This window comes from Phialemonium atrogriseum (genome assembly GCF_030411735.1).
Source record: "Phialemonium atrogriseum strain 8032-3 unplaced genomic scaffold QBC33scaffold_32, whole genome shotgun sequence".
NCBI lineage: Eukaryota > Fungi > Ascomycota > Sordariomycetes > Cephalothecales > Cephalothecaceae > Phialemonium > Phialemonium atrogriseum.
The window spans coordinates 93,981-121,528 of NW_026848169.1; the positions used below are offsets into that span (position 1 = coordinate 93,981).

The following is a 27,548-nucleotide window of genomic DNA, read 5'->3' on the forward strand; positions in this document are numbered from 1 at the left end:
TACGGCCCAAAGGAGACCCACGTATAGAGGCCTCTTCTAGGTAATTAGCTTGGTCAGCCAGCCTTGGTTACAGCCATTGTCTGTGTTTGTCCTGTTTCCTACTCCCAGGCAAAGTCTAGTTCTCCAGCCAAAGTCTAGTTCTCCAGCCAACGTCATATCGCAGCTTTGGACGGGAACGGTTGGCTCAATTAATAATCATGAATCGGGGCCTGTAAATCGTGATGCGAGTCGAGAACTAGAATTCGTGCACGTTCAAGATAACAGGAAGACGCAGGACGCTATCTAGCTACCTTAACAGCCAGCCACATCCGCGATGCGGATTGCTTATCTACCACTGTAAGATAGTGCACGTGTAATGTAAATATTTATCCATTGCTCCTCTCTATTGACGGTATAGTCTGGAGTCAGACCTAGACTATTTACTCTGCTCCCCTCTTAGCGCCACGAGCCAAGAACTCGCGGAGGACGTTCTCCGTCACGGTTGCGATGTCGTTCTTGTAGCCGTCCCACGCCAGAGAGTTGTTCCAGTTGATGCTGCCGACGCTGAACACAGAGCCGCCGCCGTTGGCCTTATAATAGACCAGGTCGCTGCGTACCAGTGGCGACGTCGACCCCAGCGTGCCGATCATTGGGAAGATCAGCTCCTCGTTGAACAGCATGAAGTGGTCGTCGTGCCTCTCGCTGCGCGCCAGAAGAACCGCATCCCGCGGGGTTCCAATGGCCGTGTCCAGCCTGTCCAGCTCATCCCCGCTGGCGCCCCCAGCCAGCCCCTGCTCGCCCAGCCGTTTGCGTGAGTGCTCGTCCAGTCCCGCCCAAACCCACGCCAGAGCCGGATCGTTGAGCGCCGACTCAATGGGCAGGAAGGGCCGCCCTGGCCCTTTGCCCGACGCGGAACTGCCGATGCCCCATAGGAGGTTCGGCGCGCGCCCCAGCGATCGCCATAGGCCGCCCAGTTGCCCGTTCAGGGAGTGGTAGCGCTCGCCCGCGGGGAGCTCGTGCGTGCGGGCCCCCACGTCGGCGCGGCGGACTTCCATGCGGTGCGGCTTCTGGGGTTGTGTCACGGAACGCCACTGTTTTCGTTGTTAGCCCGCTGTTACCTAGTTCAACCAACGCTCAAGGGGAAAACAACTTACGTAGAACCCGTTGCCCCCGGTGTACATGAGCGAGCCGCCCCTCCGGAGATGGCCCTCGTAGGCATCTAGGGACTCCATGGATGGATACTCGGGATGCGAGCCAGTTATGACAACATCGTACCCAGCCAAGGCAGCAGAGCCACGGAGATGCAGGTCGTGGTCCGTCAAAGTGTCGTAGCCGTCTCCCAGCAGCTTCTCCAGGAAGCCGACCATGATCAAGTCAGCAGAGAACTCGCGCGGCCGCTGGAATCCCCAGTGGATGTAATCAGGCCTCATGTTCAGGACTGGCCGCTTGGAGGTGCTGTAGACGACGCCCGACCCGTCGCTGTGCAGGTCGTAGATAGCCAACCCCAGGTCCCCGCGCTGCACCATCTTGTGGTAGTTGTCCGACTCCATCAGCTGCACGCCCTCGGGGAAGGAGATGTGCGTCGACTTGGTCTCGTCGTACATGTGCTCGTTGGCGTAGGCCAGGTACGTGAACGTCGAGAACACGAACGCGACCTTGGCCTGCGAGCGCACCTGCTTGGGCCGCACGAAGAAGACGATCGAGTCCTTGAGCCCGGACTCGGTGTCGCTCACCTCGATGGCGTACGCGCCGGACCTCGCGTCGGCCGGCACCGTGATCTGGAAGTCGGTCTCCCACGCGGCATCGTCGAGGTCGTCGTCGTGGAAGTGTATCGACCCGAACCCGTGCTTGGCGTCCTTCCACGACACCCCCGTGAGGCTGTGGTCGTAGTCGTGGCCGCGCACCGCCCGCGTCGGCGCGTTGATCAGCCTCCCGCTCAACCCGGATCCCGACACGTCTGTGATCTCGTCTGTGTCGATCCCCAAGGAGAAGTCGTACTTGGCGATGTCCCACGACGCCCGACCCAGCGCCGTGAACCGCGGCGAGTCGAGTCGTCCGTTGAAGAAGTGAACGGCGCGCGGCGAGTCGGTCTGGGGGTTGGCGGCGAAGGTGGCGGCGAAGAGGAGCGGCCTGCTCGACGATTCGAGCTTTGCAGCGTCCTTTAGCGAGGTCTGGACCTTGGTTGGTGGCGGTGCGAGCTCGTTGTCGGCAGGCAGGTGGATGATGTCCACCTCGACTGCCTTTTCCTTGACCGAGAAGCGCAGATGGAGCCAGCGTTGCTGGCGGACCGGACATGACACCTTGACGGTCTCGACCGCAGTCCCGGTGCCGATCCAGAAGACCAAGTTGTTCTGGGGGTCCAGCAGGATGCACACACCAGACGAAGTCTTGACGTCGAGCGTCGACAGCAGTGCTTGGGGATAACGCGCATCCAGCATCCATGGCTGGGCATAGAAAGAAATCTCAAGTCCCTCAGCCTTGTCCAGGAGCGGTTCTCTTGTCCAGCCGTCAACAATACCATACGAGCCGGGGTATGACGCCTGGAAGCGCCCCTTCAGCTCTCCCTTGGGCCCATTCTCCACCAATTTCCTCTCCGGGGTTGGGGCATGGGGCATGTCAAGCCCTTGCAGCAACCGCACAGTCTGGTACTTGAGATTGGGGCGTGTGGAGGATATCTGTCACGTTGTCACATTTGTTAGTAATTAAGGAGTACTGTGTACGCATACTGGGGGGAAGAAAAGATAGGGGGAGCAGGGGTTGGGCTGTAATGGAAGGAACAGGGAGGGAATGCTTCATCTACACTAGGCAGCTAGGGTTCCCTTACAACGTACTTTCACGTCACCGGTCTCACCAGGCGATAACACCCAAGGGTCAACATATCCGGTAATTTCATCCGTGTCCACGGTCAGATTGGGACGCACGGGATACTGGTCAACAGACATTCTGCTTGATTGCTGGGACGAGTGGTTATGACGAAAGGTTCTGCACCAAATGTTTGCAAGAGGAAGTAGTTCCTACTATTGATGAGACTCTCTGGCAATTACTGTCTGAGTCAGGAATCGCATCCCCCTTAGTTACTTACCCCTTATATGCGGCAGGACAGTTAAAGGTGGCTAGACTGTATTAGGAAACCAGTCGGTGTAATTGGTAGCTTGGCTTGGCGAACAAACTTCTCCTTTACAGGTTACTACTGACAGCGCTAGTCGAGTACCAGGGTCGTTCGATATCCTCTTTCAGTGTTGAGATTTTGCACGCCACGGCATTACTAGCACCTAATTCTTTTTCCTCTTCAGGGAAGGGTAGAGACTGAGGGGTAAACTGTGGGGTGCATTTTTCACCAGATTTGGCCAAAATAGGGATCCGTACCTTGCTGGGAAAGACAGCCTCGCTTTAGTCACATAATTACACATCGCACTCTCCAAAAATGATTTCCTTGGTCTGCCCGCACTTGACAAATAAGAGGCAAGGCATATAGCTGTTTATCCTGGTTCTCCTCTATTTCCCCTTTTTGGGTCCTTTTTTTGTGTGTTTGTTTCTTACATTTTCTTTAGCCCCGTTCGCTATACCAGACGAAGTTGTCCAGCCATGGCTTCCCAAGATTACGTAGCGTCCTTCAATAGGCATGTAACCGACCATCTTTCTTCTCATGAACGCGACCGCCACGCCCCGTCCTTCCGTCAGCATGCAACCGACTATCTCTCCTCGTATGAACGCGACCGTCAGGCACCATCTAGCCAGGCCGTCTACACCACAAGGTGAGTTAACCCAACAAGAACAACCATCTGCCGGAAGTCGACTCCTTTAACTAATGGATACACTTCGTGCTACTGCAGCAATGGAGCTCCTGTGGCGCATCCCTACGAAGCACAGCGATGTGGCGAGAACGGACCGCTCTTGCTGCAAGACTTCCACCTGATCGATCTTCTTGCCCACTTCGACCGTGAACGCATCCCCGAGCGTGTCGTGCACGCCAAGGGCTCCGGGGCACACGGGTTCTTCGAGTGCACCAACCCAATTCCCGACTTGACAGTAGCCGACCTCTTCAGCTCCAAGGGGAGGAGATGCCCCATCACAGTCCGGTTCAGCACCGTCGGCGGCGAGGCTGGCTCTCACGACTGCGCTCGCGATCCGCGCGGATTCGCCGTAAAGTTCCGCACCGACGAGGGCAACTGGGATCTTGTGGCCAACAACACGCCTGTCTTCTTCGTCCGTGACCCTGCCAAGTTCCCCCACTTCATCCACACCCAAAAGCGCCATCCCTCAACCCATCTGACGCCCGGCGATGATTCGACCATGTTCTGGGACTATTTCTGCCACAACCCGGAGTCGGTGCACCAGCTGATGATCCTGATGGGCGACCGAGGCATCCCCGACGGCTACCGAAAGATGCACGGCTACTCGGGCCACACGCTCAAGCTCATCAACAAGGACGGAGGCTGGGTGTACTGCCAGATCCACCTCAAGAGCATGCAAGGCACCGCCTTCCTCACCGACGACGACCTGGCCCACAATCCGCGCTCCCCCGACTACGCGCAACGGGATCTCTACGAGGCCATCGCCGGCGGCGACTTCCCGCGGTGGAGCGTCGAGCTGCAGACCATGACGGCGCAGCAGGCCGAGCGGCTCTGGGAGACGCAGAAGATCAATGTGCTGGACCTCACGCACGTGTGGCCGCACCAGCAGTTCCCGCTGTTCAAGGTGGGCGAGATCACGCTCAACGAGAACGCCGTCAACTACTTCGCCGAGATCGAGCAGGCGGCCTTCAACCCATCCCACATGGTCCCCGGCATCGAGCCCTCGGCCGACCCGGTCCTGCAGAGCCGCCTGTTCAGCTACCCGGACACCCACCGCCACCGCCTGGGCGTCAACTACCAGCAACTCCCCGTCAATGCCCCGCGCCCCACCGCCGTCCCGACCGCCAGCTTCCAGCGCGACGGCGCCATGGCCATCTTCAACCAGGGCGCCCGCCCCAACTACCTCAGCAGCATCGACCCGGTGCGGTGCCGGCCGCGCACCGTCGACCACGACCGGACCCACGGCCACTTCGTCGGGCGCGCCGTCACCTTCCTGTCGGAGATCCGGCCCGAGGACTTCGCCGCCCCGGGTGCGCTGTGGCGGCGCGTGTGGGACGAAGGTGCGCGCCAGCGGTTCATCGGCAACACGAGCCGCATGATGGCGACGTGCCGCGAGCAGGAGATCATCAGGCGCCAGATCGCAATCTTCTATGAGGTCGACCCCGACATCGCCGCCCGGCTGGAGAAGGCGACGGGCGTGCGGGGCTACCAGGGGATCGCGGGTTTGCGGTTCAATGGGACCCATAATGGCATGGCAAAGGATGCGGGCTTGAGGCCTGCTAATGGGGTTGCGTTGACGGTTGGGAAGGCGGCGTCGGATAACAATGGTGGTCTGTCATATGGAACACATACCCTCGCAAGCGAGGCTAGATTGTAGAATCATGTATTGTGAGAGAGAACCCAACGAAATTAGCCGTTCTTGTTTTGTTATTGTACCTCAATCTTACAATTTTCGAACCTCAGTGCCGTCAATGATTTCCCGTCACAAGCTCCAAAGTGAACCAACGGTGCTCTCACCATCACCTCTGCCACGGCCGTTCCTGTGACACCCTTGCCGCCGCCGCCACCACTGTGCGGGGCGGCGACGAGTTCGGCGTAGAAGCCGCCCGAAGTGAGCCACAGGTGTCGACGTCGGCGGACCACAGCGCGCCCACTACGTGGGCGAACCGTGCCATCTAGAAGGCGGCAGCGAGGTGCATGCCCTCGTCGGCAACAGATGTCGCCCGGACCTCGGCGGTCGAGCAGACCGCCAGGAAGGCAAGCCACAGGTGCGTCCCAGCAGTCGCCACCTGCACGACGACCAAACCCCCGTGCCTATTGGTTACCTCATAATTACATGTCGGCCGGTTCCGTGCTACCGTCCAGCTGCCTACCCGGATCTTACCTACCCCCTTACGTTGTGCAACAAGAACTAACCCGCAGTTCCGGCACTAAGTGCCGACCCGTGCTCTACCACTATAGCGCCCAACAACCCCGGAGCAACTGGCTTTGAACTGTTATGCAACTAAAGAACTACGCACTTCTAATGCATTTAATGTGGCGATAAATTGGAGTTTATAACGCGGGATGGACGGCACGGCGAAGTAACCGGCGATTAGGGGTCAGAGCACGTTGCCCTGTTGAAGAAATACGTACAAATGTCAGCGGTCTTCCTGTTGGAAAGACAAGATTTGATGGCATCGAGGAAATAATTAGATTTTTAACGTTAGTCTCTTCGTCTTCTTTGGAAATTCCACGGGTAGTTGCATTTGGTCCGCGACGAAAAGTCTATGGTGTGGTGGTCCTACTCAACTCACGGGCGTTCATGCTCCGCGGTTGAGACATAGAACCGGGTAACTGATATTGCAGAACTAATTACCGCCTGCGGATTCTGGGCTTCCGGTCGCAGCGTTGAGTACCCTCTCGCCAATCAACGACACTCTCTATACTATGAAGTATTAAAGCCAACCCACCATTACACTGTCCGGCACGTCGCGTGACTGGCATAACCCCAGGCTTGGCTGCAGAAGCCAAGAGTATTGCCGCGATTTCTAGAATGAATACTATTGCACAGTTTTATATATAGAGTGGTTGCCGAACCAGAACCTGTATGAATCTTCCATCTTATCCTGGAACTAGTTCAACGACTTTTCCTCGTCTAGCTTTTTGAACCAGCACACCTGTCACATCGTCAGTATGGTTCGCCTTGCGCTCACAGCCTCGCTCCTCGGTGCCGCAAGCCTCGTGGCCAGCCATGGCTATCTCAAGAACATAGGAGTTGGTGGTACAATCTATCCTGCCTGGCAGGTTGGCTCAGACGACTACCTCACCCCAGCTCCTGTCCGGTATGCCCGGAAGATCAAGGACAATGGCCCTGTACCCGATTTCACAAGCAAGGACATAACGTATGGGTACCTATCTATAACACATGGTATAAGCATGAACTAACGTGGCGTGTTAGTTGCAACGTCGGAGGAAACATACCTGCTCAGGGAATTATTGAGCTCAAGGCTGGCGACAACGTGTACAAGACTGGTCTTCTCTCAACTTGGGCTACATGTACTTTACTAACTTTGCGTCCAGCGAGTTTCTATGGGACCAGTGGAATAGCGCACACAGTGGCCCGGTATTTACGTACGTCCATCCATCCATCCATCCACGAATGCAGCATTCACGGCAGCTAACGAGGCACACATACGGAACACAGCTATCTCGCGCACTGCACCAACAACGACTGCATGTCCTTCAAAGGCGACACGGGTGCTGTGTGGGTCAAGATCGACCAGCTGTCGTACAACCCGTCCGCGAACCCTCCGTGGGCATCCGATCTGCTGCGCGAGCAGGGCGCCAAGTGGACAGTGACAATCCCGCCGAAGCTGGCCCCCGGTGAATACCTGCTGCGGCACGAGATCCTGGGCCTGCACGTGGCTGAGACGCGCATGGGCGCCCAGTTCTACCCGAGTTGCACGCAGATCCGCGTCACAGCTGGTGGCACGACCCAACTGCCCAGCGGCATAGCGCTGCCGGGCGCGTACAACCCTGATGATACAAAGGGAGTAAGTGCAGATTCGTGAATGAGACTTGTTGCGTTGGCAATTGGGCTTGGAATGCACGAGTGCGGAGTGTGCTGACACGCGTCCAGATTCTCACTGCCCTCTGGAAGATTCAACAAGGCCAGGTTGACTACGTCGCCCCGGGCGGCCCGGTATGGAGTGAGGCTGCACCGAATGCAAATCGTGCCGGCCCATAAGAGGTCGACCCGACTGCCTGGCTCGCGCAGATCCCCGCGGGGCCCTCCTTGTTGGCGTTGCGCATCAGTCCCGAGTTAAAGGACTGGGCCGCGTGCCCGAAGGTTTACGAAGGCAGGCTTCAATTGAAGTGTTGGCTGCGGGAGTGCTTGAGACAATTCCGTATCCAATTTGCCCACTCTCAGTTAGAACCTAGAACCCGTGCCAAATAGCCACCTCGTCTCGTCTAAGTCGCCCAGACCGATCACTGCCGTGCTACTGTCCAGCTGCCTACCCGGGACCTACCCGTTACATGCACACTAATTATGTGTAGCAAGAGCCTGCAATGACACATGTCCTCAGGATTGTGTTCTAAGAATAACTCAAGCCATTCCCATTTTATCATGTAAAATGGAGCGTAACCTTTCTATCCCATTCTAACGCTCAAGCTGATGAGATACCCAGCTTTGAGAGCCAAGTCGATGAATCGCTGCTTGATCTGATGGGGTTGGCTCGAGAAGCGACCGATGCCTTGTATGGCTCACCTCTGTCATCTCGCCCCTCCCAGAATGCCATGCTTGGTATCATTGACCGATTCGATGCGAGACTGAAGCAGTGGTTCGGAGGCCTTCTAGAGAAAACGAGGCGAGGACCAGTCGGGGGACAAGATTCCTATCACTTCCTCTTCGTCCTACATCTGCATCTAAACATAACCCGGATTGTCCTGCATCTCCACCGAGGATTTCCGGTCAGCGATCACCACCAACCAGGACCCACTGCTCCATCAACGAGTAAATCAACCCTGGCACGATCACAATCTCGAGCCATTCTTACGACCTCGGCTACCCGCATTGCCAAACTATTTGAGAGCTTTCGACGAAGGGAAGACATCTGGACGTTACAGTGCACTGGGGTGCAATGGGCTACTCTCGCCGCTAAAACCCTGACGAGGTGGATCGACACGTTACCGGTTGATGAAGCTGTCGAGGCAGTTGCACATCTGCAAAGCCTGAGCAGGACTCTGAAAGAAATGTCCAAGACATTCGAGTCGGCAGTTAGCAGCCACAAATCGACAACTCGAGATCTTCAACTCTTCATGCGACAGATGGAGGGGGCGAGGGCGACGACGACCATTTCTCTCTAGCTCGCGAAAACGAGATATCACCCGTGCAAACATGGGATGTCACGAACCACCAGGTATCGGGCGAAAACACGGCGAGGCGTGGTGCCTGCTACGACGACAGTGACCGCCATGAGCTGCTGCAGCCGGACTTTGAGGCAAATCTTACACTATCCGCCCCGACCACCACCCACACTGCTTCCGACTCGGCGACGGCTGCTACTCGTCGATCTATAATAGTGCCCGACGACTTCAACGTTATTCGCTGGGCATTGCCAATTCTCAGGCCGAATCCTGGTCTGACAGTAGATTGGGAGGATATTATCGTCACCTGATGAAGATATATGCATTGCCCGTCCCTAAATTACAACTTTGCCGCAAACAGCGTCTGTTCTGCCCTGCGCAATCCCGCCGCCATAACATCGCCGCCGAGCAGGAAGGAAACACCCCATCTCTTTCAAGCAGGCCAGCAGGCCCGCGTCGGCCACGGACATGCCGACGGGAAGCCCCATACGCCCGTCGGCAGCCGCTATCTTCTCCAGCGCGGCGAGTACCCGTCCTCCTCGCCGTGGGCGCCGGAGCTGAAGCCCATGGGCAGCCGGAGATCGACGGGGCCGACGAACGCGTCCCTCAGCCCCGGGACGCCTCCGTATTCTCAACGCCCAATACCGACTCGATCATGGGGACGACGGCGACGTCCCGAGCCGTCTGGCTGAAGTACCTGTCCACCCCGCCCCCGGCCCCGAAATCCGCATACGGCGCGTGGAACGGCCCGAAGCTCCGCTACCCCTGGGGCGGGTACCCTGGGGCGGGTACCCTGGGGCGGGTACCCTGGGGCGGGTACCTGGCGTGGCGGACGATCCGGCGCGCCTCATCGGCGGCGGACTGGACCATGGGCACGACGACGCCGCTGTCGAACGGGGCCCCACTTGACGTGACTCGACGGCGTGGGAGGGGACGCGCCACGAGGCGCGAGGGTGCGAGGCGGCCGCCACGGCGTGCACCAGCGCGGTCGCCGACAGCGGCGAGTGCTCCGTGTCGATCAGGACCCCAGTCGAAGCCCGCGCTGCCGGGGGGGCGATAAATTTTGCTAGTTTTCGACGAGCTTGTGGAGGACTCGTTGGAATTTCCCGGGCAACCTAGTTAATGAGGGGTGATGTGGAGAGATGCGGGAATCCACAACCATAGTTGAGAGTCTAAAGGGAGCCAAGGTGCAGCGGCAGTAGGCTGGCGCTAGGTTATTCAACTTCTGGTAATTTTCCCCGCTTCTCACCCTCATCAACCAAGACATCGGCCCCGACTCGCCTACACTTTCCCGTTGGCCGCCTTCCAAACCTTGGCGGGGCGGCTCTTGGACTTGTTCGGCCACTGGTGGTTCTTCATCGGCGGCTCAGCACTGAACCTGATCGGAGCGATCGTGGGCGCCATCTCGGCGATCGTGTGGCGGCAGTTGGTGTTCGGCATATACACCTCAGATGAGGAGTATGGAGGCTGGCTGGACTGCCTGGTCGGTGCTGAAACAAAAATGGGCCAGCTTACATCTGGCCTCTTCGCCCGCCATATCGGCGCGGGAGTGGCAGGTTGTTTGGGAGGGGAGACGAGGAAAAAAATGCTTACTGCTGAGTTTAAGGATTTCGTGGTATTTTAATACTTCGCGAATTTTAATCCCGCTCAGCCTCCTTAACCTGATTCTGCTGATATTGAGTAAACTTGTTCCAAACCCGGTCCTCAACTTCGACAGCAGCTTTACCGTCCCGAATCATTGACCTGCAGTAGCCCAGCGTGCTCATCGCCCGAACAACCGTCTTTTTCCCTGCTAGCCCTTCTCCACCCTCGTCGCTCTGGTCTTTGTCCAGCTGGCCCTTGTCGACGAAGTTGCGCTCGTCCGGCTCGATCACCTCTATGTAATACGGGTCCGAGAACGCCGCGAGGAAGCGCTCGTAGCTGTCGATGTAGAAATCCGCTGCGGCATTGAATGGGATCGCCGCGCTGAACGTCGGGTCCATCCGCGAGGCGAATATCTGACGTAGTTCGGCGGGAGTCTGGTACTGTAACTTTTCTTAGCTTCAGACCCTTCTTACAATTATCAGGGAAATGGGCTCACTTGGGTATATTCAAGAAACCCATATTTCATTGCCCATGGGATGACGAGCGGGCCATGGACATTTCCCCAGTGGTCGTAAAATTGATCCTCCGTAAGGTCGGCACGCTTCTTGAAAAACGTGGTTATGCGGTAGACCTTCGCCATTTTCACTATATCCGCCAACTATTATTTGTTACTGTCTTGCAGGTGGAGTGACAAGGGGTTGGCAGGAGGTACTTTATACATCTAATTACTAACAAATTGCGCATAATGTTACCCGAAAATTAGTGGAAAGCAACATCCGCTAAATCTTAACTACTTCTGTACAGAAAGTCTCCATTCCAAACCCACAGAGTCGTTGCCGCGTCAGTCTCTGTCCCTACTATCTCTGTTATCGGGTAGAAGTGGTGATAGTTCTAGCTGCAGGGGAGAGAGACCCTTACGCCGTTGTAGAAGAGCCTGGACTTTGGGTGCGCCATCTGCATGTAACTTTGTTAGAGAGTGGGCATTCCTTACTTCTCAGAGCTGTCATGTTTTACTGGGCTTTCTGTACTGCATACGTGCCGGAAACCGTCCCGTTGGCTGCTAGACTGAGGGTTGAATTCAAAGTCTCGTCGAAGATGCCGGGTCCGTACTTGATAATTTTGTGTTTGAAGTCCTTGCGCTTTAACAGCGCCGGACCGGGCACGTCGTAGGGGAGACTGAAAAATAGACACAAATGTTAGTCCAATTAGAATGTTTGAACCAGAAACAAAAAGAGAAGGTGGTGAAGGTGGTGCCCTCCAACATACCTCAAGGAGATGACCTCGCTGTTGGGCCGGCCGGGGACTCTGGGGGGAGGGCGATGGTTTGTCTTAGGCTACAATTGGCGTCGTAACAGCCTGCGGATGATGCATGCCATAGGCTACAGGAGCCTACTCTGGCACGACAGCAGCATTAGTTTCTCTTTCTTTTACCCCAAGCTGGATATCTGTCGATTTTGCCTTTGCCACTCATTGTTGTGTTCGACGGTTTCTCCAACCTAGAACTAATTAGTTCCCAGTCGCCCAAATCCCTCAAACCGTCTCCGTATCTGAAGAATGGACGGAACGGAAGTGTCAAAGCATCGGACAAGAAAATCCTGCTGGATTGTCATCGACCACACCATCTACGATGTGACGTCGTTTCTCAATTCACACCCCGGAGGACCTGCTGTGCTCCTGAAATATGCTGGAGTGGTGAGTCCTCTCTCCAGTTCACGTATCAATTGCTCTTTGCATTGTTGAAGGTGCAATGCAATATAGGATGCTTCGACCGCTTTCCATGAGGTCCACACCACCCAAGCTCTCCTAGACCATCTGCCAAAAGGCTTACGCTACTTTCCAGGCCAGTCCTCCCCGACAACGCTTGACAAGATATGCTAAGCCGCTATTTATACAGACAGATGCTTGGGTCCATTGCAGGGTGACCTGTCCAGTCTCGCTCGCACCGAGGGCCATGATGGGTCAAGCGACCTAGACACGGCAGCGGCCAAGACAACAATCCCGATCTGACGACGTGCGTGACACTTGGTGACCTCCATGACGTTGCAAGACCGCTCTTATCCGAGAGAGCGTATACCTATGTCTCATCCTCAGCGACCGAGTCCAGTCATGCACAGCCGTTATTATCATGCCCAAGTCCTTGGTCGGCTCTCTCTTTCCGACCGCGGGTGCTGAGAAATGTATCTAGCATCAGCACGTCGGTGAGTATGCTCTCCCATGACTGCCGCTATCCCTTCTTCATCCCCCCAATGGGGCTTGTGGGGACCGCCCATCCCGACGGAGAATTTGTCTTTGCTCGCGCAAGTACTTGGTGTGGGATCCCCTACTGTGTCAGCACTGCAATAAGTAAGCTTTACGAGAAGATCATGCAATGTTTCATCTCCGAGCAGAAATCGGTGGCTGCAAACTCGAATTCCGCCATACCGCCTGCCAACCTGTTCTTCCAGCTATACGTCCACTCCCGAGTCGACGTGACGGTTAAATCTTCTGCGCCGGATCCGAGCGCTCGGCTACGATGGACTCTTCATCACAGTCGATACCCCCGTCATCGGCAAACGCACGGCAGACCGTAGACTCGCCGCCAGAGAGATGCTGGAGGCTGGTCCTGCCGACAATTCCACGGACTTCCCGAGGAGGTAGAAACAGGGCGTGCACCGCCCAGCGTGCTCCGCCCAGCGTGCTCTCCCAGACTGTGAGCTGGGACGACTTGGCATGGATCCGGAAAGAGTGACGCAGGAAAAACGTCATCAAGGGCGTCCAGAGCGTCGAGGACGTGAGGCTGGCCGCGCAACGCGGCGTCGACGACGGCGACCTCATCATGTGGGACAACACCGCCGTCATGCACCGCGCCATCGGCGGCGGCAGCTATCTCGGCAAGTATGCGCGCGACATGCGCAGGGACGACTAGCTTCGACATGAGGCCAGAGGCGCATGGGCTCAACGACCCGGATAATTCCTTTAGGCAGGGTCTTAACCCGCTGAATACGGACTTGAAGGCCTCGTCGGACAAGGTGCCGATCGGCCAGGTGGGAATCAAGGTGTAATTAGTTAAAATCAAGGAGGTAGAGGACAGAAGATTGTTAAAGGGTCTCTTCCACTCCGGGGAAGTACCTAGTCACTGACCCACCATACAAAGAATGCTACAGCAACTTCTTATTCAATACCGTTCTGTATTCCGCGATCGCTCACCTCAAGATTGTAGGCCAATTCAACCGCCGCAGAAGCGGAGGTTGGCTAAGCTCTACGCATAGCAGAGGGTTAAGTGGTAGGTAGACAAGCCCCACCTTAGTGTCTAGGATAATGTTAACCGCTGGAAAAGCTCCAAACAGACACTAATATAAGCGTAGCGGCACCCATCTGACCAGACGAAGGGAATCTGGGATGTCTAAAATACACGCTGTAATTAGCTGATAAGAGGGCTGATTGCACAGTACTCTGCATCGTTGCCACAATGACAGGGCTACCACTCCGAATGTCTGGGTCTCTTACCCGGGCCGGTAACAGGGCGATACTAGCTCCAATACTTCGCTCCCGAGACCAGAGAGCCTCTTACTCATCTCTGCGGGGCAAAACCGTCGCCATATCCGGCGCGGCTTCGGGAATCGGCCTCGCAACAGCCAAGCATCTGTACTCCATGGGAGCCCGGCTGTCGGTCACAGACATCCGCAGCGAGGCGCTCGATGCCGCAGTGGAGATAATACGAAGATGTCCCCCACCCTCAACCGAGCAGGAGCAAGGAAGCACCAGCAGCACCAGCGGAGAGGACGAACCCGGCATCCTCGCCACCGTCACCGACGTCAGGTCCAGCCAGCAGGTAGACAGGTGGATCGATGCGACGGTGGCGCGGTTCGGCGCGCTGGACGGCGCCGCCAATCTGGCGGGGATCGTCGGGAAACACATCGGCGCGCACGACGTGACTCAGCTGTCCGACGAAGAGTGGGGCCTCGTGACCGACGTCAACCTCACGGGGGTCTTCTACGCGGTGCGGGCGCAGCTGCGGGCCATGAGGCGCCTGGGCGGGGGCGGCAGCATCGTCAACGCGGCGAGCACGGCCGGGCTCGAGGGGAACGCGAAGAACGCCAACTACACGGCTGCCAAACACGGCGTCGTCGGGCTATCAAGGAGCGCGGCTAAGGAGGTGGGGAGGGAGGGTATTAGGGTCAATGCGATAGCCCCGTGAGTTAGATCCGGCGGACTGCTACCTGCGTCCGTTTGTTCTTTATCCAAAGCTGCTGCTGACCTTTTTAATTCTGTTTGCCGGTACTAGCGGCGTCATCGATACGCCTATGGTGCAGACTCTTCCGGTAGCAATGGAATCCGGCACGGCGGCGCTGATTAAATACCACCAGGCACTTGGGAGGAAAGGAACTGCAGAGGAGATTGCCAAGACGGTGGCATTTTTGTTGAGTGACGAGTCTTCGTTCATGACAGGATCTATTGTCACGGTAGATGGTGGACAGGTATGTTGAGGTTAGGCTCAACCAGAACTCGATGGAAAGAGACTTATAGGGATGCGAACCTCGAAGTGCTTTAGTCTCTAATCCAACTGCCTTATTTGCTATCTGCAGCTTAGGAACTGCTGCTTGGCAAGCACCGAAGAAGCAAAAGTCTTTGTCAGCTAGCAGAGAATCTTTCTAGTAAGTTGTTGCTCCTCAACAGAAGGAAGAACGATGATGCGCCGCCAAAAAGGGGCAATAGCGAGGCGACGGAGCTGAAAACAACGGTCAATGCGTCCGACGACTATGTCTTCACGTGGGCCTCAGGCCGTCATCTCCTAGCTGGTACAGACATTTCTTTGCTACAAGATATGCTGCCAGACCAACTGCAGCAGTTCACGCGATACTTCCCAGACATGAAGCTCCATTCTGGCATGTGGCCGAACGGCAGACTAATTACCTGCTGGCGGCCTTGTCATCCTTAGGCTTCCGGCCGTCGGCTGTCACTGCAAGAGAGAGCCTGCTGAATCTGAGCCTGAAAGACTAACAACTGATTTTTGCCAGCCAGACCCCTGCGGTTATGTCTTGGCTGATTATGGCGAGGACTTGTCACCCTTAGCATGCCACCAACAGGGCCCTCGAGATTCCCAATAGAGCTAAGGAAGAGCTCGATCAGGCAACTCCAAACTAACAGCTGAAAACCTAAAAAAGGGGTTGCGCATGGACCTCAATAAGCCAGTCAGGGATTTGCTCTGTTGGGTTCCGTTCTGTGCCTTGAATTGTTATTGGGTCTTCATCAACACGTGATAAGTGAAGAGAGATTGCAATCTGCGGCTCCATCTGACAACATTCAACACGTCAATCGGGATACAAAAGCCGGCCTTGAGACTGCTGTTTCAACCGACATTTGCCCACGATCCCGGGGCTTGCGACAAAGGCCGCAATGGTCGACAAGTTTCCACTGGAGACCTTTGATCAGGTATTTTCATTCCTGAGCACCGCCGACATCTGCCGCGTCCGTCTCGTTTGCAAAACCTTTGCACAACTCGGCTCACGATATCTCTGCCCCAACGTCTATACAGACCTGACCCCGGCAAGTCTGGCGAAACTCAGATCCCTCTCCCAATGCGAGAATGTCGCCGTCAATGTCCGATCATGGGAATATTGGCCATTAACTGGGAAACAACCAAAGATGTCCTATGCCGAGTACCGGGAAATTCTTGACTACAACCCCTATGAATCGCTCTGGGAATCATACCTAAAGTATGGCGCCCTCGTCCGCGGTCAGGTAGCAATATTGGAAGCGGGATACGACTATGACACATGTCTTCACGCCCTCCCCAGATTTCCCAGACTCCGACATATTACCTTGAACTTCGGTCACCGCGACGACGATTATATATCGCCCTGGGCATTTGAGCGCGCTAGGCCTCAACATTTGGATACGCTACTGCGTGTCCTCAATCAGGCAGGTCAAGAAATCCGACTGAGGACTCTCGTGGTCCGCGACCTAGACTGGCATTTCTTCGACCGCGACGACTCTGCTCTTGCGCGACGACTCTGCTCTTGGAATTCTCCTTGCACCTCTTGCAAATATCAAGAACCTGTGTTTCGACATCAACGACTGTTACGTAGCGACATTGGATGACTCCTCCGGCGACGACTTCCGCGCATGTCGCCAACTGATGCGGACAGGTGTTCTTCGAAAATGCCTTCCGGCACTGAAAGTGCTCGACGCTCTCGAAATTGGATTCCAGTATTGAGACTCAGAGCCCGAGGAACTAGTTCGCAGTTGCCCGCTCCTTCAAATCATCCCCCCAGGCTTTACTTGGGAGTATTTGAAGTCGTTGAGCCTCTGCCATATCGACTGCGACAGACACCAGATGATGCGAGTTCTCGTGCGGCACCGACAGACTCTCCGGTGTCTGTGTTTGAAAAATGTCTATCTACGGAACACTTATTGGATTTATTTCCTCAGAGACATCCAAAAGCAGATCTACCTAACCAAGGCGTGCATCTGCGGTTTTCTACAAGGATGTCATGAAGACTTGGAGGTGCATCAAGAACCCCAGATCTGGTATTTTCAGTCAGGCGATACGCTGGGTCCAGCTGTCAATCTGTATATTCTTGAAGGAGGGAAACACTGTGTAGATCCCACCATATGTCCGCTTAGCATTGAAAACTGCATAGAATGTCTCAAGCTCATGAGAACCAGATAGACGGGTAGAAGAAGGGGGGGGAGACCGGAGGGGGGAGAACGTGGGGGGTGGGGGGACGGGAGAGAAATCCACGATAAGAAAAGATTTGCTCGAAAGCAATGCCATTCATTCTCTTCCATGAGCTCTTGCGAATCTTCGCGAACACTGGCACTTGTTGCTGCCAAGAGAATGGGAGATTTGTGTTGAAAGATCACACAAGAACACCAGAGCATGTCGACAAGGCCCTTCCTTGCCATGCACACGGCCTTGAACGGGCAGCTCTCTAGCGGCGTGGCGCAACCTTGCCGAGCTGTACGAGAAGCATCAGCTCTCAGACCATGCCATATGACGATTCAGACGCCTACAAGCCGTGCCCCCTGTGGTTCCTCGACGAGGTCGGCGACACGGACCAGCGGCTCGAGGCCCTGCTGATCGGCATCTTCCACGACAAGCATAGCTACGCCCACGCCGACGCGCAGATGCGCCTCCGCTGTCTGACTAGACATGTTGACTGCTTGGTCTGGCGACTGGGCCTTGCTCCTCGGCCTCTCGGTTGCCTTTTCTTCGCGCACCTTCCGATCCCTCAGCCCCTTTGTCTGTGACCTGGGGGCTAAACAGCCCTATTGCCTCCCATCCGAGTTCCTCTATCTGCCCGCATTACACGGTCAGCAGACTTGTTTGCACACGTCACATTAGCTTCGTCTTGATATGCGCACTAATCCCCATCATTATCATTTGACCTACAGAACCACACTAACTCCGTTCCAATAGGAAAGCCTACCAGCCTCTCTCCTCCTTCGAGCCAACAGGCTCTGTACCCCGACTCCCAAAGTTCTCAACCCAGACAACCATGAAGTAGTTCCACGCTAAGGCTAACCTCTGCAAGCAACTCCTCCTCAAGAGATTACGGACCACCGGGATTCGCGGGCATGGTGCTCAAGGCGCCAAACGCATGTTGTTGATATGAGATCTGTCTAAGGCGGGCAAGTTGCAGCAGGCACCTGCAAGTTGTAGGGAATGTGTTCACCGAGCCGCTAGGACTGTGGATTGATCTCGGGGCGGGGGTCTTTGAGAACGTGCGCTTCCCAGAGAGGAGCGAGGGGCCTCTGGCAAAAGTGGTTGCTGCTGTCGGACCAGGGATGGATCTTCCGGAGGAGAAGGCTGTTTACCTTTTTCTTCATCCGCAACCTTTGTCTTCGGGCTTCGGCCATTGAAGAGCTTCAGTGCCTTCTTGAATAGCTTGCTCAAGCGAGCCATATTGAAGGCAAGGACGACGCAGGGAATGGTAAACCCAATCGATATCGAGACTGTTTGCGTATTTTGTTAGATATAAACAGGAATGTGGGTGTAAGGTAATAATGTACTTACACGTATATTTAGCAACGAAGGCGAGGGAGAGACTCTCAGGGTTCTTGTGAGGAAACTCGGCAATGTTGATGGCAAGAAAGCTGGTCATGAAAGAGAGAGGGAGCTACGACATGTCGTATTAATCTTCATATCCGGTCCCCCAGACCATCAACGGGGTGGGGAAACGTACAAACACAATGGTGATAAATGTAAAGGCCATGAGAGTCTTGCCTTGTTTGTCGGTTGCCTTGTTAAGGCTGACAATCTCTGTGATGAGGTGAGTCGTCATGTGTTGCTCCATAACATTTGCCTGCTTGTTTTTGAGGTCAAGTAGCTGCTTTATCTGTCACACATTTCATGAGTCCCTAGGATCTGTAAAGACAGGTAGTTTGGCAAGTACGTACCGCGTCGGAGACCCTCTCAGCAAACCTACTCAAGTCCTGAACTTCGCGAATATTCCTCTCTGCAACAGAGAGAGGAGATGCGAGGCCAAGGATTACCCCGGCGCTGGAGGTCGCCTGGGCCTCTTCCTCCTGGATGATCTTGCTCATTGCCTTGAAGACCTCCGTTTGTTTGGTAAACACGGACAACATCATGTTGAGCTCATCCTGTATATCCTTGATGATTCTCAAGTCTTTGATGTCTTCCACGATATCGATGAGCTTCTTCACAACCTCATCGTGTGGCACAACCTCGCTTGAGGTCTCGGCGGCCGGCTTGATTGCATGTTGAAATTTGCGGAAGCGTTTTGTCTCTTGGTCCGCCTGGAGTATTTTGAGTCGTTAGTACTGCTATGTGTGTCAACAAGATTAACTAGTTAGCGGCACGTACAAGAGCAGCGATTGACTTGGAATATATGTCCGAAAACTGTATCGAGTCATCTCGACCACTTGCGCTGTCAAAGTAGATCCTCGAGCATTCCGCCGCAATCATCCGGGCCAAGTCATAGCCGTGTCTCGGCGGTATCGCACCCAAGTACCTCGCGATAATGTTATCCATCAGAGCAGTCGTGGGTTTCTGCCTCTCTCCGCTAATTCTGTTGCTCCTTTGCGGAAATGCCGTGATGACCGTGGCAGGCGACTTTCCGCATTGAGGAAGCACCCACATCCAAAGCTGGTCCACCATTGTCAAGACTTCCTTCGTCTCGACTCCGGGGCTCTTGACTCCGGAGTTGTGGCGTCTTTTCTGGAAATATCTCGAAACCGTTTGGTCCGCATCTCGCTCATCGGTATTGTCAAGATTGTGATAGTAGTATTGATCTAGCGTCCGCCGGGGGTGCAAGGGGTGTTCCTCGTCAAGGTACATCCAGTAGAGCTTTTCCGTTCCGTTCAGCGTGGTTTTTTCGCTCATCTCGGTGCCTTTTATCCTGCTGGCAGATTGGCCATCTTTTTTGTCCTTCTTCTCTTTCATGATCTTCTTGAGCTTGTCTAGTTCTTCTTTCATTTCCCAGTGTAGGAATGGCATCTTGACACCAGTGTTAGGAATGACTGGGGGATAGCGAGGAATGGATATCTTTCATCTTACGAATAGCACACAGCCTTTTAGAGGCAAGCTACTTGGCTGTTGATCTAGGTTGATCGCATTCTCCTTCATATCATGCTGTGGCTTTGCTGCCTTTTTCTCTCCTTCTTTGTCCGAGGTCTCCTCTTGGACCAAGGTACCTTTCTCTGCTACATTAGTCAACTTATCCCTTCTTGTTTCTGTCCTTGGCTGTCTTTTTCCTGAAGCTGTAGTCACACAATAGAATTTAGTTCGTCATATGGTGCGTAAAGCTAGGTTCTTTCAACTTACGCAGAGTGAGCGAATGGCAGTCGGGATGCATGTATCGAGCATGGTATGACCATTTCGTATCAGTGCGATGCTGGTGACCGGTCCAGGTCTCGTTTAGGACATCCTTGTAATGCATCTCATATTGAGCCCCGGCCGTTCTAAAATGCTTGGCCATGAGTATCTATCCGTGTGAGTAGATGCCTGTATGCGTTCTCGTGTCGTAGACCTAGTTCGAGCTAGACATACCTCAACCCATCTCATCTTCAGTCCCAGTTAGCCTCACACAAGTTACAGCACATCTATTGGTAGAGAGAACGTACGTTGTTGGCTGGCAGGTGTAGCCATTTGCAGCAAAGAACTTGGTCGGTTGGCGCAGATTCCCTTTCATCAAGAAGCTTTTGAACGGACAGCAGGTCGTAGGGCAGTGGGCCCTCGGTTCCTTTTCGGAAGTAAACCACCATGGCCTTGAACTCGCTGTCAACACTGTCGCTTCCTTCGATACGCTCTGTCAGATTGTCGTCCTTGCTCTTTCTTTTAATGGTGTTCCTGACGGCGGAGAAGGTTCCATCTTTGTCGTTAAGAAGTTGCAGCAGCGTCCTCACTCCGAACCGTCGCTTTGGGTTCGCTCCGTGGTCAAGCAAAGCGCCTACTGCCTGATCGTGTCGATTCATCGCAGCGTAATACAGCGGCGTATGCTCTTCGTTGTCCACAGAATCCACTTCGACCAGAACTCTGATTCTCACGCCTTCTCCGTCGTCTTTGCCTCGGCTTTCCTGGGGTTTTGCGACCTTTAGCTTTCCAGTCACAGCCTTTCTCTCGTCAGGCTCAGTCCGTTTCAGTTGTACTTGCTCTTCCTGCCTAGGACCGGCATGAGTGCCAGTAGGCTTGATCTTGGACGAAACACGGCCAAGCAGTTCCTCAACAACTGCTACGTGACCGTACTGGGCAGCCCATGATAGTGGTGTTCGACCACTCCTGTCCTTACTGTCGGCCATTGCACCCTTCCGCAGTGGTGCCTTCCCAGCTGCTTTGCCACTCTTTTCCGGCGCTCGAAATTTGGAGTGCGTCGCATCCACGTTGACAGCAGCAGGCCACTCCAGAAGAGCCTTTACAATTTCCCTTGCTTCTTGTGTCTTGTTGGTCGCTGCCCACGAAAGTGGAGTCCGGTCATTCTCGTCCTTGGAGTCTATAGCAACTTTGCGTTGGTCGTCCAGAAGGAAATGGACGGCTTCGGCGGTCCCGCGCTCAGCTGCCCAGGAGAGAGGTGTACGGCCGATGTCATCGGGCAAGTCCCAGTTAAGATCCTTCGTGCCCAAGACTCGAAGCTCGTCCATATCTCCTCTCTCCGCAGCCCAAGACAGAACTGTTCTCCCGTCCTTGTCCAGCGCTTCAAGGTAGGCTTCGTTGCCAATGGCAGCTTCCTCATCGCATCCCGGCGAGCAGCTGTACCAGATAGCCTCTTCGGCGGCGTGAGTTCGAATCCGGCCGTCCTTGGTGTCCTTGCTCGGGTGCTCAATCATCACCTCTAGCATATCTGGGCCATCGAGCTCCACGGCAAATGCCACTGTCGTCCTTCCACTCAAAGCCCGGGAGTGAATGTCGCTGCCAGCGCCGACCAGGAGCTTGACCACGTCCAGATATCCGTTCTCGGCGGCCCATGCCAGCGCTGACTGTCCCCAGGTATTGTCTTTGAGCTCCAGATTCGGACCATGACTGAGGAGAAATTCGACACACTCTGAGTGGCCATTTTTTGACGCGTTCAAGAGTGCAGTGTACCCGTCGTTGTCTTGGAAATTGACATTGCTCCCCTTCTCAACCAGGACCTTTGCGGACGCTGTGTGGCCCTGCCTTGCAGCTAGGGTGAGAGGCGGTCCCCCAGACTTATCCACAGCGTCGATTTTTGCTCCGGCGTCGAGGAGGGTTATAATTGAGTCGACTTGACCCCCCCGTGCTGCATAGTGTAGCGCCGTGCGTCCAATGTCGTCCTGGGACTCCACGTCATGCGAAGAGACAAGTTTCTCAACAACCCTCTCTGGGGGGCTTGGATACTCTGCAGCCCACGAAAGCAGAGACCTGCTGGACTTATCGACATAGCTACCATCTTTGCTAACTTGACTAAGGAGAAAGTGAACGACGTCGACATGGTCATAGGTGGAAGCTATGTTCAGAGGAAGTCGGTTCTCAGTGTCGGGGATATTGATGTTTGCCCCGGCGTTGACGAGTTCCTTGACAACATCAGTGTGGCCATTCTCAGCCGCCCAAGATATCGGTGTCTGGTGATATGCCAAGTCTGTCTGATCGAAATTCGCGCCTTTTTCGATAAGCAACTTGACTACATCGACTTCGCCGTTTTTTGCAGCCCAGTGCAACGGCCCCTCTGACGTGTTATCGAGGATGTTGACGGCATCCGGAGTTTTTCCAAGGAGGAGATTGACAATTTCGGTGTGGCCTTTCGCTGCTGCCCAAGATATTGGTGTTCGACCGTCGTCATCCTTTGCATCCAAGCTGACCCCCGCCTGGATAAGCAGGCGTACGGTTTCGATGTTGCCTGACCACACAGCCTCGTGCAAAGGCGTTTGTGAATAGTCATCAGAGGCATTGACATCTGCAGAGTGTCCAACCAGAAGCTCAACAACCCTAGGGTGGCCGTTCCTTGCCGCCCAGGAGATCGGGGTTTGACCTTCCTCGTCCTTGACATTTAAGTCGACGTCAGGGTCTTTGAGGAGCTCAATCAGCCCATCCAAGTCCCCTTCCTTGGCACATTCGAGGACGGACATGGCTGTGTCTGGCGCGCCAGACTTGGACGGACTAGGGGAATCCTCCTCCATCCTGTCAAGACAGGTGCTGGGCTGGGCCTTTGGGAGCGCTGTTGCTTGCGGTTACGAGTAGATTGGGAAACTGGGGATCAAAAAAATAAAAAAAATTGGAAGGTGGGCTAATCTTGGGAGTCGAGGGAGTACTCGTCAGGTCTAAAAATCGACTTCGGACGTTGGTTGGTGCCGCAGTTCCTCAGTCGTGGTTTTTTGTTGGAGGAACAGTCACGCAATGCTTGGCTGGCAAAGCATTTTCGACCGCTGACGCTAGGATTACTTGAGGGGGTTCGTGTAGAAACCGGTCAGTCAATTGAAATAAAACGATTGGGTCCTTTTCTACAATTGAGAAAGTGGCTGCTCATACACCTCTCCATTGGATGGCCGATAATGCAGACGGTATTGATCGGTCCCGTTTTCGGCCTGACAACTTCGCAGCTGAGGCTCAGGGGGCTTGGCGAGCGCTGGTTGGAAGTAATATTTTATAACATGTCAGATTATGAGAGCCAATAGTGCGAAGTCGCCATGCAGTGACAGGCAATAGGAGCGTAACGCGGCTGTCGTTTCGGAAACTCGGCAGGAATGTGCAGTTTGTCGATTTTGGACACTGCCTTGGGCCCCTCCGCGGAAATGGTTCCATCAACAGGCCGCCTTGTTTTGGTCAGGGTTGGCAGCTGAGGAACTAATATTTCTTAAAGGCATCTGTGGGTTACACGGCGCATCTCGGCTATCCGTGCGATGCATAAGGAAACAGGGTGAAGCAATTAGCAGCCGCCGGGCTCCTGTGGCCATTGCGTAGATGCCCAACCCCTCCCACATCCTAGAAGACACGGAAGATGAGGCTAACAACAAGCTCATGTTGTGCGTAAGATCCTGCAGGCGCACTTTACCTGCAGCATGTCGACTGAGATGCTGTTATCAATGCAGACCCGTCTGATGTGGCCTTGGCGTTGGACGGCCTTGCGTGCTGGCCGCTGTGTTGTCCAGCCGCACCGCCAGCGGGAACGTCGCTGTCAGGACTGACGTGTTCCATAGGCGTCGCCGCCGCCTCTTATCCTCTCTACACAACCCACCCCACCGGAAAGCAGGGAGCCCGGGGGCCGGGGGCGAGCCTTAGGAGGGGTCTTGCCGTCACGCAGGACAGCGACGACGGCGACGTTGTTTGGGCTTTAGAGGATGTTGGACACAGTTCAGAAGGAAGTCCTCAGTTTTTCCGAGCATGTTCGCACCGCACGAGCAGTGTTGGTGTTACGGGGTATCTCGTGCAGGCCGGCGAAGGCGTCTAATTTGGAGACAAGAATGAGGAGGAACGGTGCGCTTTGCCGTGTGCAGTTCAAGCAATACAATCCAATAACATAACGATGTCCCTATCTGCGGTAGATGATTGCCTCATCTAGCAGGAGAACTCTGTCCCTGCAACGCCCTGTGTACGGAGGATGCGATCGCCCTAAAGCATTTCGGTGCTATGCGGGTAGACTAGGCGTTTGTGTTCGCTGTCTTGGAGGTTCAACCCAGGTGGCAGCTTTTGGACGCTGGACATCTCCATGTCTAGGTAACCATACAGCGACGCGGTTGTTGTTGACGATGTCTTGGCCCACGACGACAAGCTCCAGCTTTGAAAGAGACGTGGCATAGCGCCCATAAATCATGTATAACTCCTCCTAATTGTGTATAAAAGCTGTCCACTTTGCAGGTGGAGAGGGAACAGGACGAGGAGGCTGAGGAGGACGACCGAGGAACATGGCATTGGCTGGGCCTCTTTGTTCTCGCATTATTAACGGTGGAATCGCTCAAAGCAATTGCGTGTCTCGGTTTCGAGAACAACGAGCTCAAGTAGCAGCAGGTTGTGGCGGAGGGGTCGCCGCGGATGGCGAGGTCGTCTTTGTGCGCGAGGGCGAGGAACTTAGACAAGGCGTTGGCGATGGGTTCGTGCTTGTCGTCTGAGTTTGCGATGATAAAGGCGGTTGCTTCTTTGCAGAGACCATTGAGATCAAAGTGGCCGTAGTTAGACCAATCTTCTGTGTTCTTGACTGTGGTCATGAGGTGGACAGTGTCTGTGAGGGCTAGGTCTGGGAAAACCGCCAGTGGGCATGGGACGCCTGTGTCGTCTAGCCATAGAACCACCATCGCTTGTATCAGCCTAGCACGAACGGGTTGAACGGATATACCGAATATCTTTGTCAAATTTTGATGCTGTGAGATCCAAGAGGGAACATGGTGTAAAATGATGCTGGCAACACATCATTCGTTCGCTTACCCCGCCTCTTCTATACAGCGACACTTACTCGCTTAAAATATCGCACACATTACGCGAGTGACGGGAGAGAACTGGGGGCTGCGCGCGAACCTGCCGCAGATCAACCAACCACCATGGCCCAGACGCCCGCACAGGCGGACGCCACCGAACCCTCCAAGCCTGGTCCACCGAATGATATCGAGAAGAGCAGCCCGAAGATGGTTGGCGTGTCGACAGGACACGAGCACCACTATGTTACGGGTATTGCGCGGTGGTAGATCCTGGGTCCTGTGACGCTGGCCTAATTTATATTCTTCCTCGACCTGCCGTCTTGTCTACAGCGACTCTGGCAATCATGTCCCAGTTTAATTCGATACAAAACCTCGTTCCAGCACCCCAGATCCCCACCGCAATGGCCATTGTCCTTTTCTGCCAGCCGATGGGCGACGCCGTGATTCTGGTGGCTGCAAATGCTATCTTCAGCAACACTCTGCGAAATGAGCTCCGGAAACACGTCGCCGAGACGGGTGTCGACGTGCCGACGTCATAATCAACGCTGGCGTTCGCTCCGTCCGCGACGTCGTATCGGGCGACGGTCTCGCCACCGCGCTGCAGGCGTACAGCACCCGTGTTAGCTGCGTCATGTATCTCGGTATCGGCGTCAGCGTGGGCGCTTCCGGAGGAACTACGCTAACGGCTCTTACACCGAGAAAGGTGGCCAGGTGTACAGCCGGGCACAGCACCGTGCCACCATCCATATAAGCAGGCACACTTTGCTGGAGGATTGCTTGCATGGGGGCTTGAAGGTACGGTCCGGGGCAACTCCGAAAAGTCGCCGTAAGGAATCCTTGATTGCCACCAACTGGATACATGTGCGTGCTGCCACCGAGCCGCCCGAATCAGGACCAGCCCTACGGCTGATACGTGCTTGTCGGCCGCAGCCCCAGCCCAGACTTCTCGTACGCCATGTCTGTCGCGCGCATCTGCGCGATACTGTCCTCCCCCGTGCTCCACTTTCCCGTGTCAGGCCGTCCCCGGATGCGGTCCACGAAGGCGCCCAGCTGCCACCGGTACGGCTTCCAGTAGGCCTCGCCGGGAAGGTCGAGACCGGCCTCCTGCCACGTGTACGCCTTTTTGGTCTCCTTGACCTTCCACGTATTCGCGACGGGCCCGTCACCGCCGCCGCCGGGCGCCTTCGTGCAGATGACGAACTCATCCTCGATGTCGATGCGGTGGTACACTGCCGTGGCGAGGGGGTTTGATATACGTGGCCTTCCTCGTGCGCATCTTGACCTGCCCCTCGGAGGAATTTGCGTCGCGCAAGAGCACGGGCTTGTGGGTAACCTCGATGCGCGGGAACCCAGCCTTGGTGTTGCCAGCCCGCAGATTCCCGTGCGTCTCGGCGGTGACGCCGTTGGGAAACATCCAGCGCGCGTCGAACTTCCAGTCGCACTTCCCAAAGGCCTCGGTCTCGCACGACATGCACTCGAGCGGCTCGGCGCCGACGGTCCCGCGCACCCACGCCAGCGGGTACATGACGTCCATCATGGCGCCGCCCGCAACGCCGTACTCCCAGCGGATGTCGTCGCGAGCGATGACGCCGCGCGGGATGATTATCTTGGCGTCCACATGCGCGATATTGGGCCGGTCGACGACCGACTCTCAAAGGTGCCAGCTGGGCGGGAAGCGGAAGAGCGACGCCTCGAGGAGCACTGGCACCTCGGGGCCCCAAAGGAGCGGGGAGTGGAACAGCCGCTCGGCCTCGATGGCGTTGGACTTGGCGGGCTTCTCGAGGAGGACGTGTTTCCGCTTGCTGAGGGCTTTGAGGGCCCACTCGAAGCAGCGAGTTGGGGAGGGGGATGTAGACGGCGTCGATGTTGGGGTCATCGAGCAGGGCTGCGTGTGCGCGTCAAGTTAGTTCTGTGGAGGGTGATGCGATGGGATTGAGACAAGACTAGAGAAGGGGGGTCACGAACCTTGGTAACTATCAAAGACTTGAGGGATGCAGTGCTTATTCGCGAAAGCCTCGGCCTTCTTGCGATCCCGGGCCGCCACTCCCTGCACGACCACCTCGGGATGCTGTTTCGCAGGAGTGATGAGGGACTGGGGGCTGGCCGTCCACTCTGTCAGCGCATCACACCACATTGCTGGATACTCAACACACCCCCCCCCCCCCCCCCCCCCCCCCCCCCCGGGGGGGGTTGTGGGGGGGGGGGGGGGGGGGGGGGGGGGGGGGGGGGGGGGGGGGCGAGCGGGGGGAGGGGGCG

The 27,548-nt window shown here is 55.5% G+C and overlaps 11 protein-coding genes across 11 annotated transcripts in view; 6 read left to right on the forward strand and 5 right to left on the reverse strand.

Moving 5' to 3' along the window:
• Positions 1 to 419: 419 nt before the first annotated feature.
• Positions 420 to 3,009, reverse strand: QBC33DRAFT_598470 (uncharacterized protein; the record flags this gene model as incomplete). The annotated part of the gene is made up of 3 exons (XM_060431977.1): positions 2,811 to 3,009; positions 1,134 to 2,654; positions 420 to 1,070 (listed from the first exon to the last, which is right to left on the reverse strand). The coding sequence occupies exons 1-3, from the start codon at positions 2,919 to 2,921 to the stop codon at positions 420 to 422; spliced, it is 2,283 nt and encodes a 760-aa protein (XP_060279536.1). The 5' UTR covers positions 2,922 to 3,009.
• A 555-nt stretch (positions 3,010 to 3,564) lies between these two features.
• Positions 3,565 to 5,450, forward strand: QBC33DRAFT_598473 (putative peroxisomal catalase; the record flags this gene model as incomplete). The annotated part of the gene is made up of 2 exons (XM_060431978.1): positions 3,565 to 3,734; positions 3,813 to 5,450. 2 exons carry the CDS (start codon positions 3,565 to 3,567, stop codon positions 5,428 to 5,430), a joined length of 1,788 nt encoding a protein of 595 aa, XP_060279537.1. The 3' UTR covers positions 5,431 to 5,450.
• Positions 5,451 to 6,728: 1,278 nt separating this feature from the next.
• On the forward strand, positions 6,729 to 7,782 carry QBC33DRAFT_581106 (glycoside hydrolase; the record flags this gene model as incomplete). The annotated part of the gene is made up of 5 exons (XM_060431243.1): positions 6,729 to 6,937; positions 6,994 to 7,056; positions 7,116 to 7,166; positions 7,240 to 7,588; positions 7,675 to 7,782. 5 exons carry the CDS (start codon positions 6,729 to 6,731, stop codon positions 7,780 to 7,782), a joined length of 780 nt encoding a protein of 259 aa, XP_060279538.1.
• Positions 7,783 to 10,540: 2,758 nt separating this feature from the next.
• QBC33DRAFT_622950 (EthD domain-containing protein) lies at positions 10,541 to 11,127 on the reverse strand (the record flags this gene model as incomplete). The annotated part of the gene is made up of 2 exons (XM_060432863.1): positions 10,541 to 10,927; positions 10,984 to 11,127. 2 exons carry the CDS (start codon positions 11,125 to 11,127, stop codon positions 10,541 to 10,543), a joined length of 531 nt encoding a protein of 176 aa, XP_060279539.1.
• A 370-nt stretch (positions 11,128 to 11,497) lies between these two features.
• Positions 11,498 to 12,591, reverse strand: QBC33DRAFT_598477 (uncharacterized protein; the record flags this gene model as incomplete). The annotated part of the gene is made up of 3 exons (XM_060431979.1): positions 12,316 to 12,591; positions 11,754 to 11,792; positions 11,498 to 11,663 (listed from the first exon to the last, which is right to left on the reverse strand). Exons 1-3 carry the CDS (start codon positions 12,438 to 12,440, stop codon positions 11,498 to 11,500), a joined length of 330 nt encoding a protein of 109 aa, XP_060279540.1. The 5' UTR covers positions 12,441 to 12,591.
• A 107-nt stretch (positions 12,592 to 12,698) lies between these two features.
• QBC33DRAFT_549929 (uncharacterized protein) lies at positions 12,699 to 13,094 on the forward strand. The gene has a single exon (XM_060429017.1). The coding sequence runs from the start codon at positions 12,734 to 12,736 to the stop codon at positions 13,055 to 13,057; it is 324 nt and encodes a 107-aa protein (XP_060279541.1). The 5' UTR covers positions 12,699 to 12,733; the 3' UTR covers positions 13,058 to 13,094.
• Positions 13,095 to 13,935: 841 nt separating this feature from the next.
• On the forward strand, positions 13,936 to 14,953 carry QBC33DRAFT_581107 (NAD(P)-binding domain protein; the record flags this gene model as incomplete). Its single annotated transcript, XM_060431244.1, has 3 exons — positions 13,936 to 13,981; positions 14,021 to 14,660; positions 14,752 to 14,953. 3 exons carry the CDS (start codon positions 13,936 to 13,938, stop codon positions 14,951 to 14,953), a joined length of 888 nt encoding a protein of 295 aa, XP_060279542.1.
• Positions 14,954 to 15,785: 832 nt separating this feature from the next.
• On the forward strand, positions 15,786 to 16,991 carry QBC33DRAFT_549930 (uncharacterized protein). The gene has a single exon (XM_060429018.1). It carries the CDS (start codon positions 15,864 to 15,866, stop codon positions 16,566 to 16,568), a length of 705 nt encoding a protein of 234 aa, XP_060279543.1. The 5' UTR covers positions 15,786 to 15,863; the 3' UTR covers positions 16,569 to 16,991.
• Positions 16,992 to 17,328: 337 nt separating this feature from the next.
• Positions 17,329 to 23,063, reverse strand: QBC33DRAFT_622953 (ankyrin repeat-containing domain protein; the record flags this gene model as incomplete). The annotated part of the gene is made up of 12 exons (XM_060432864.1): positions 17,329 to 17,721; positions 17,900 to 17,984; positions 18,288 to 18,425; positions 18,487 to 18,589; positions 18,656 to 18,808; positions 18,870 to 19,229; positions 19,297 to 19,929; positions 19,990 to 20,192; positions 20,257 to 20,416; positions 20,482 to 20,496; positions 20,556 to 22,840; positions 22,916 to 23,063. 12 exons carry the CDS (start codon positions 23,061 to 23,063, stop codon positions 17,472 to 17,474), a joined length of 4,533 nt encoding a protein of 1,510 aa, XP_060279544.1. The 3' UTR covers positions 17,329 to 17,471.
• Positions 23,064 to 25,415: 2,352 nt separating this feature from the next.
• On the forward strand, positions 25,416 to 25,831 carry QBC33DRAFT_562885 (uncharacterized protein; the record flags this gene model as incomplete). Its single annotated transcript, XM_060430239.1, has 2 exons — positions 25,416 to 25,542; positions 25,623 to 25,831. 2 exons carry the CDS (start codon positions 25,416 to 25,418, stop codon positions 25,829 to 25,831), a joined length of 336 nt encoding a protein of 111 aa, XP_060279545.1.
• Positions 25,832 to 26,192: 361 nt separating this feature from the next.
• QBC33DRAFT_613772 (uncharacterized protein) overlaps positions 26,193 to 27,548 on the reverse strand; it is a gene marked incomplete at its 3' end in the record, with an annotated part of 1,775 nt that continues 419 nt past the window's right edge. Inside the window, exons 2-6 of the mRNA XM_060432559.1 lie at positions 27,258 to 27,391; positions 27,149 to 27,177; positions 26,995 to 27,114; positions 26,575 to 26,940; positions 26,193 to 26,498 (exon numbers count right to left, since the gene is read on the reverse strand). Of these exons, the coding sequence (XP_060279546.1) occupies positions 26,193 to 26,498; positions 26,575 to 26,940; positions 26,995 to 27,114; positions 27,149 to 27,177; positions 27,258 to 27,391 (955 nt within the window). The remainder of the gene's footprint in view (positions 26,499 to 26,574; positions 26,941 to 26,994; positions 27,115 to 27,148; positions 27,178 to 27,257; positions 27,392 to 27,548) is intronic.

What these genes read in the sequence shown, in the direction of transcription:
- QBC33DRAFT_549929 (XM_060429017.1), top strand. Translation starts at nt 12,734, where the DNA reads ATGGGGCTTGTGGGGACCGCCCATCCCGACGGAGAATTTGTCTTTGCT.
- QBC33DRAFT_549930 (XM_060429018.1), top strand. Translation starts at nt 15,864, where the DNA reads ATGGTCGACAAGTTTCCACTGGAGACCTTTGATCAGGTATTTTCATTC.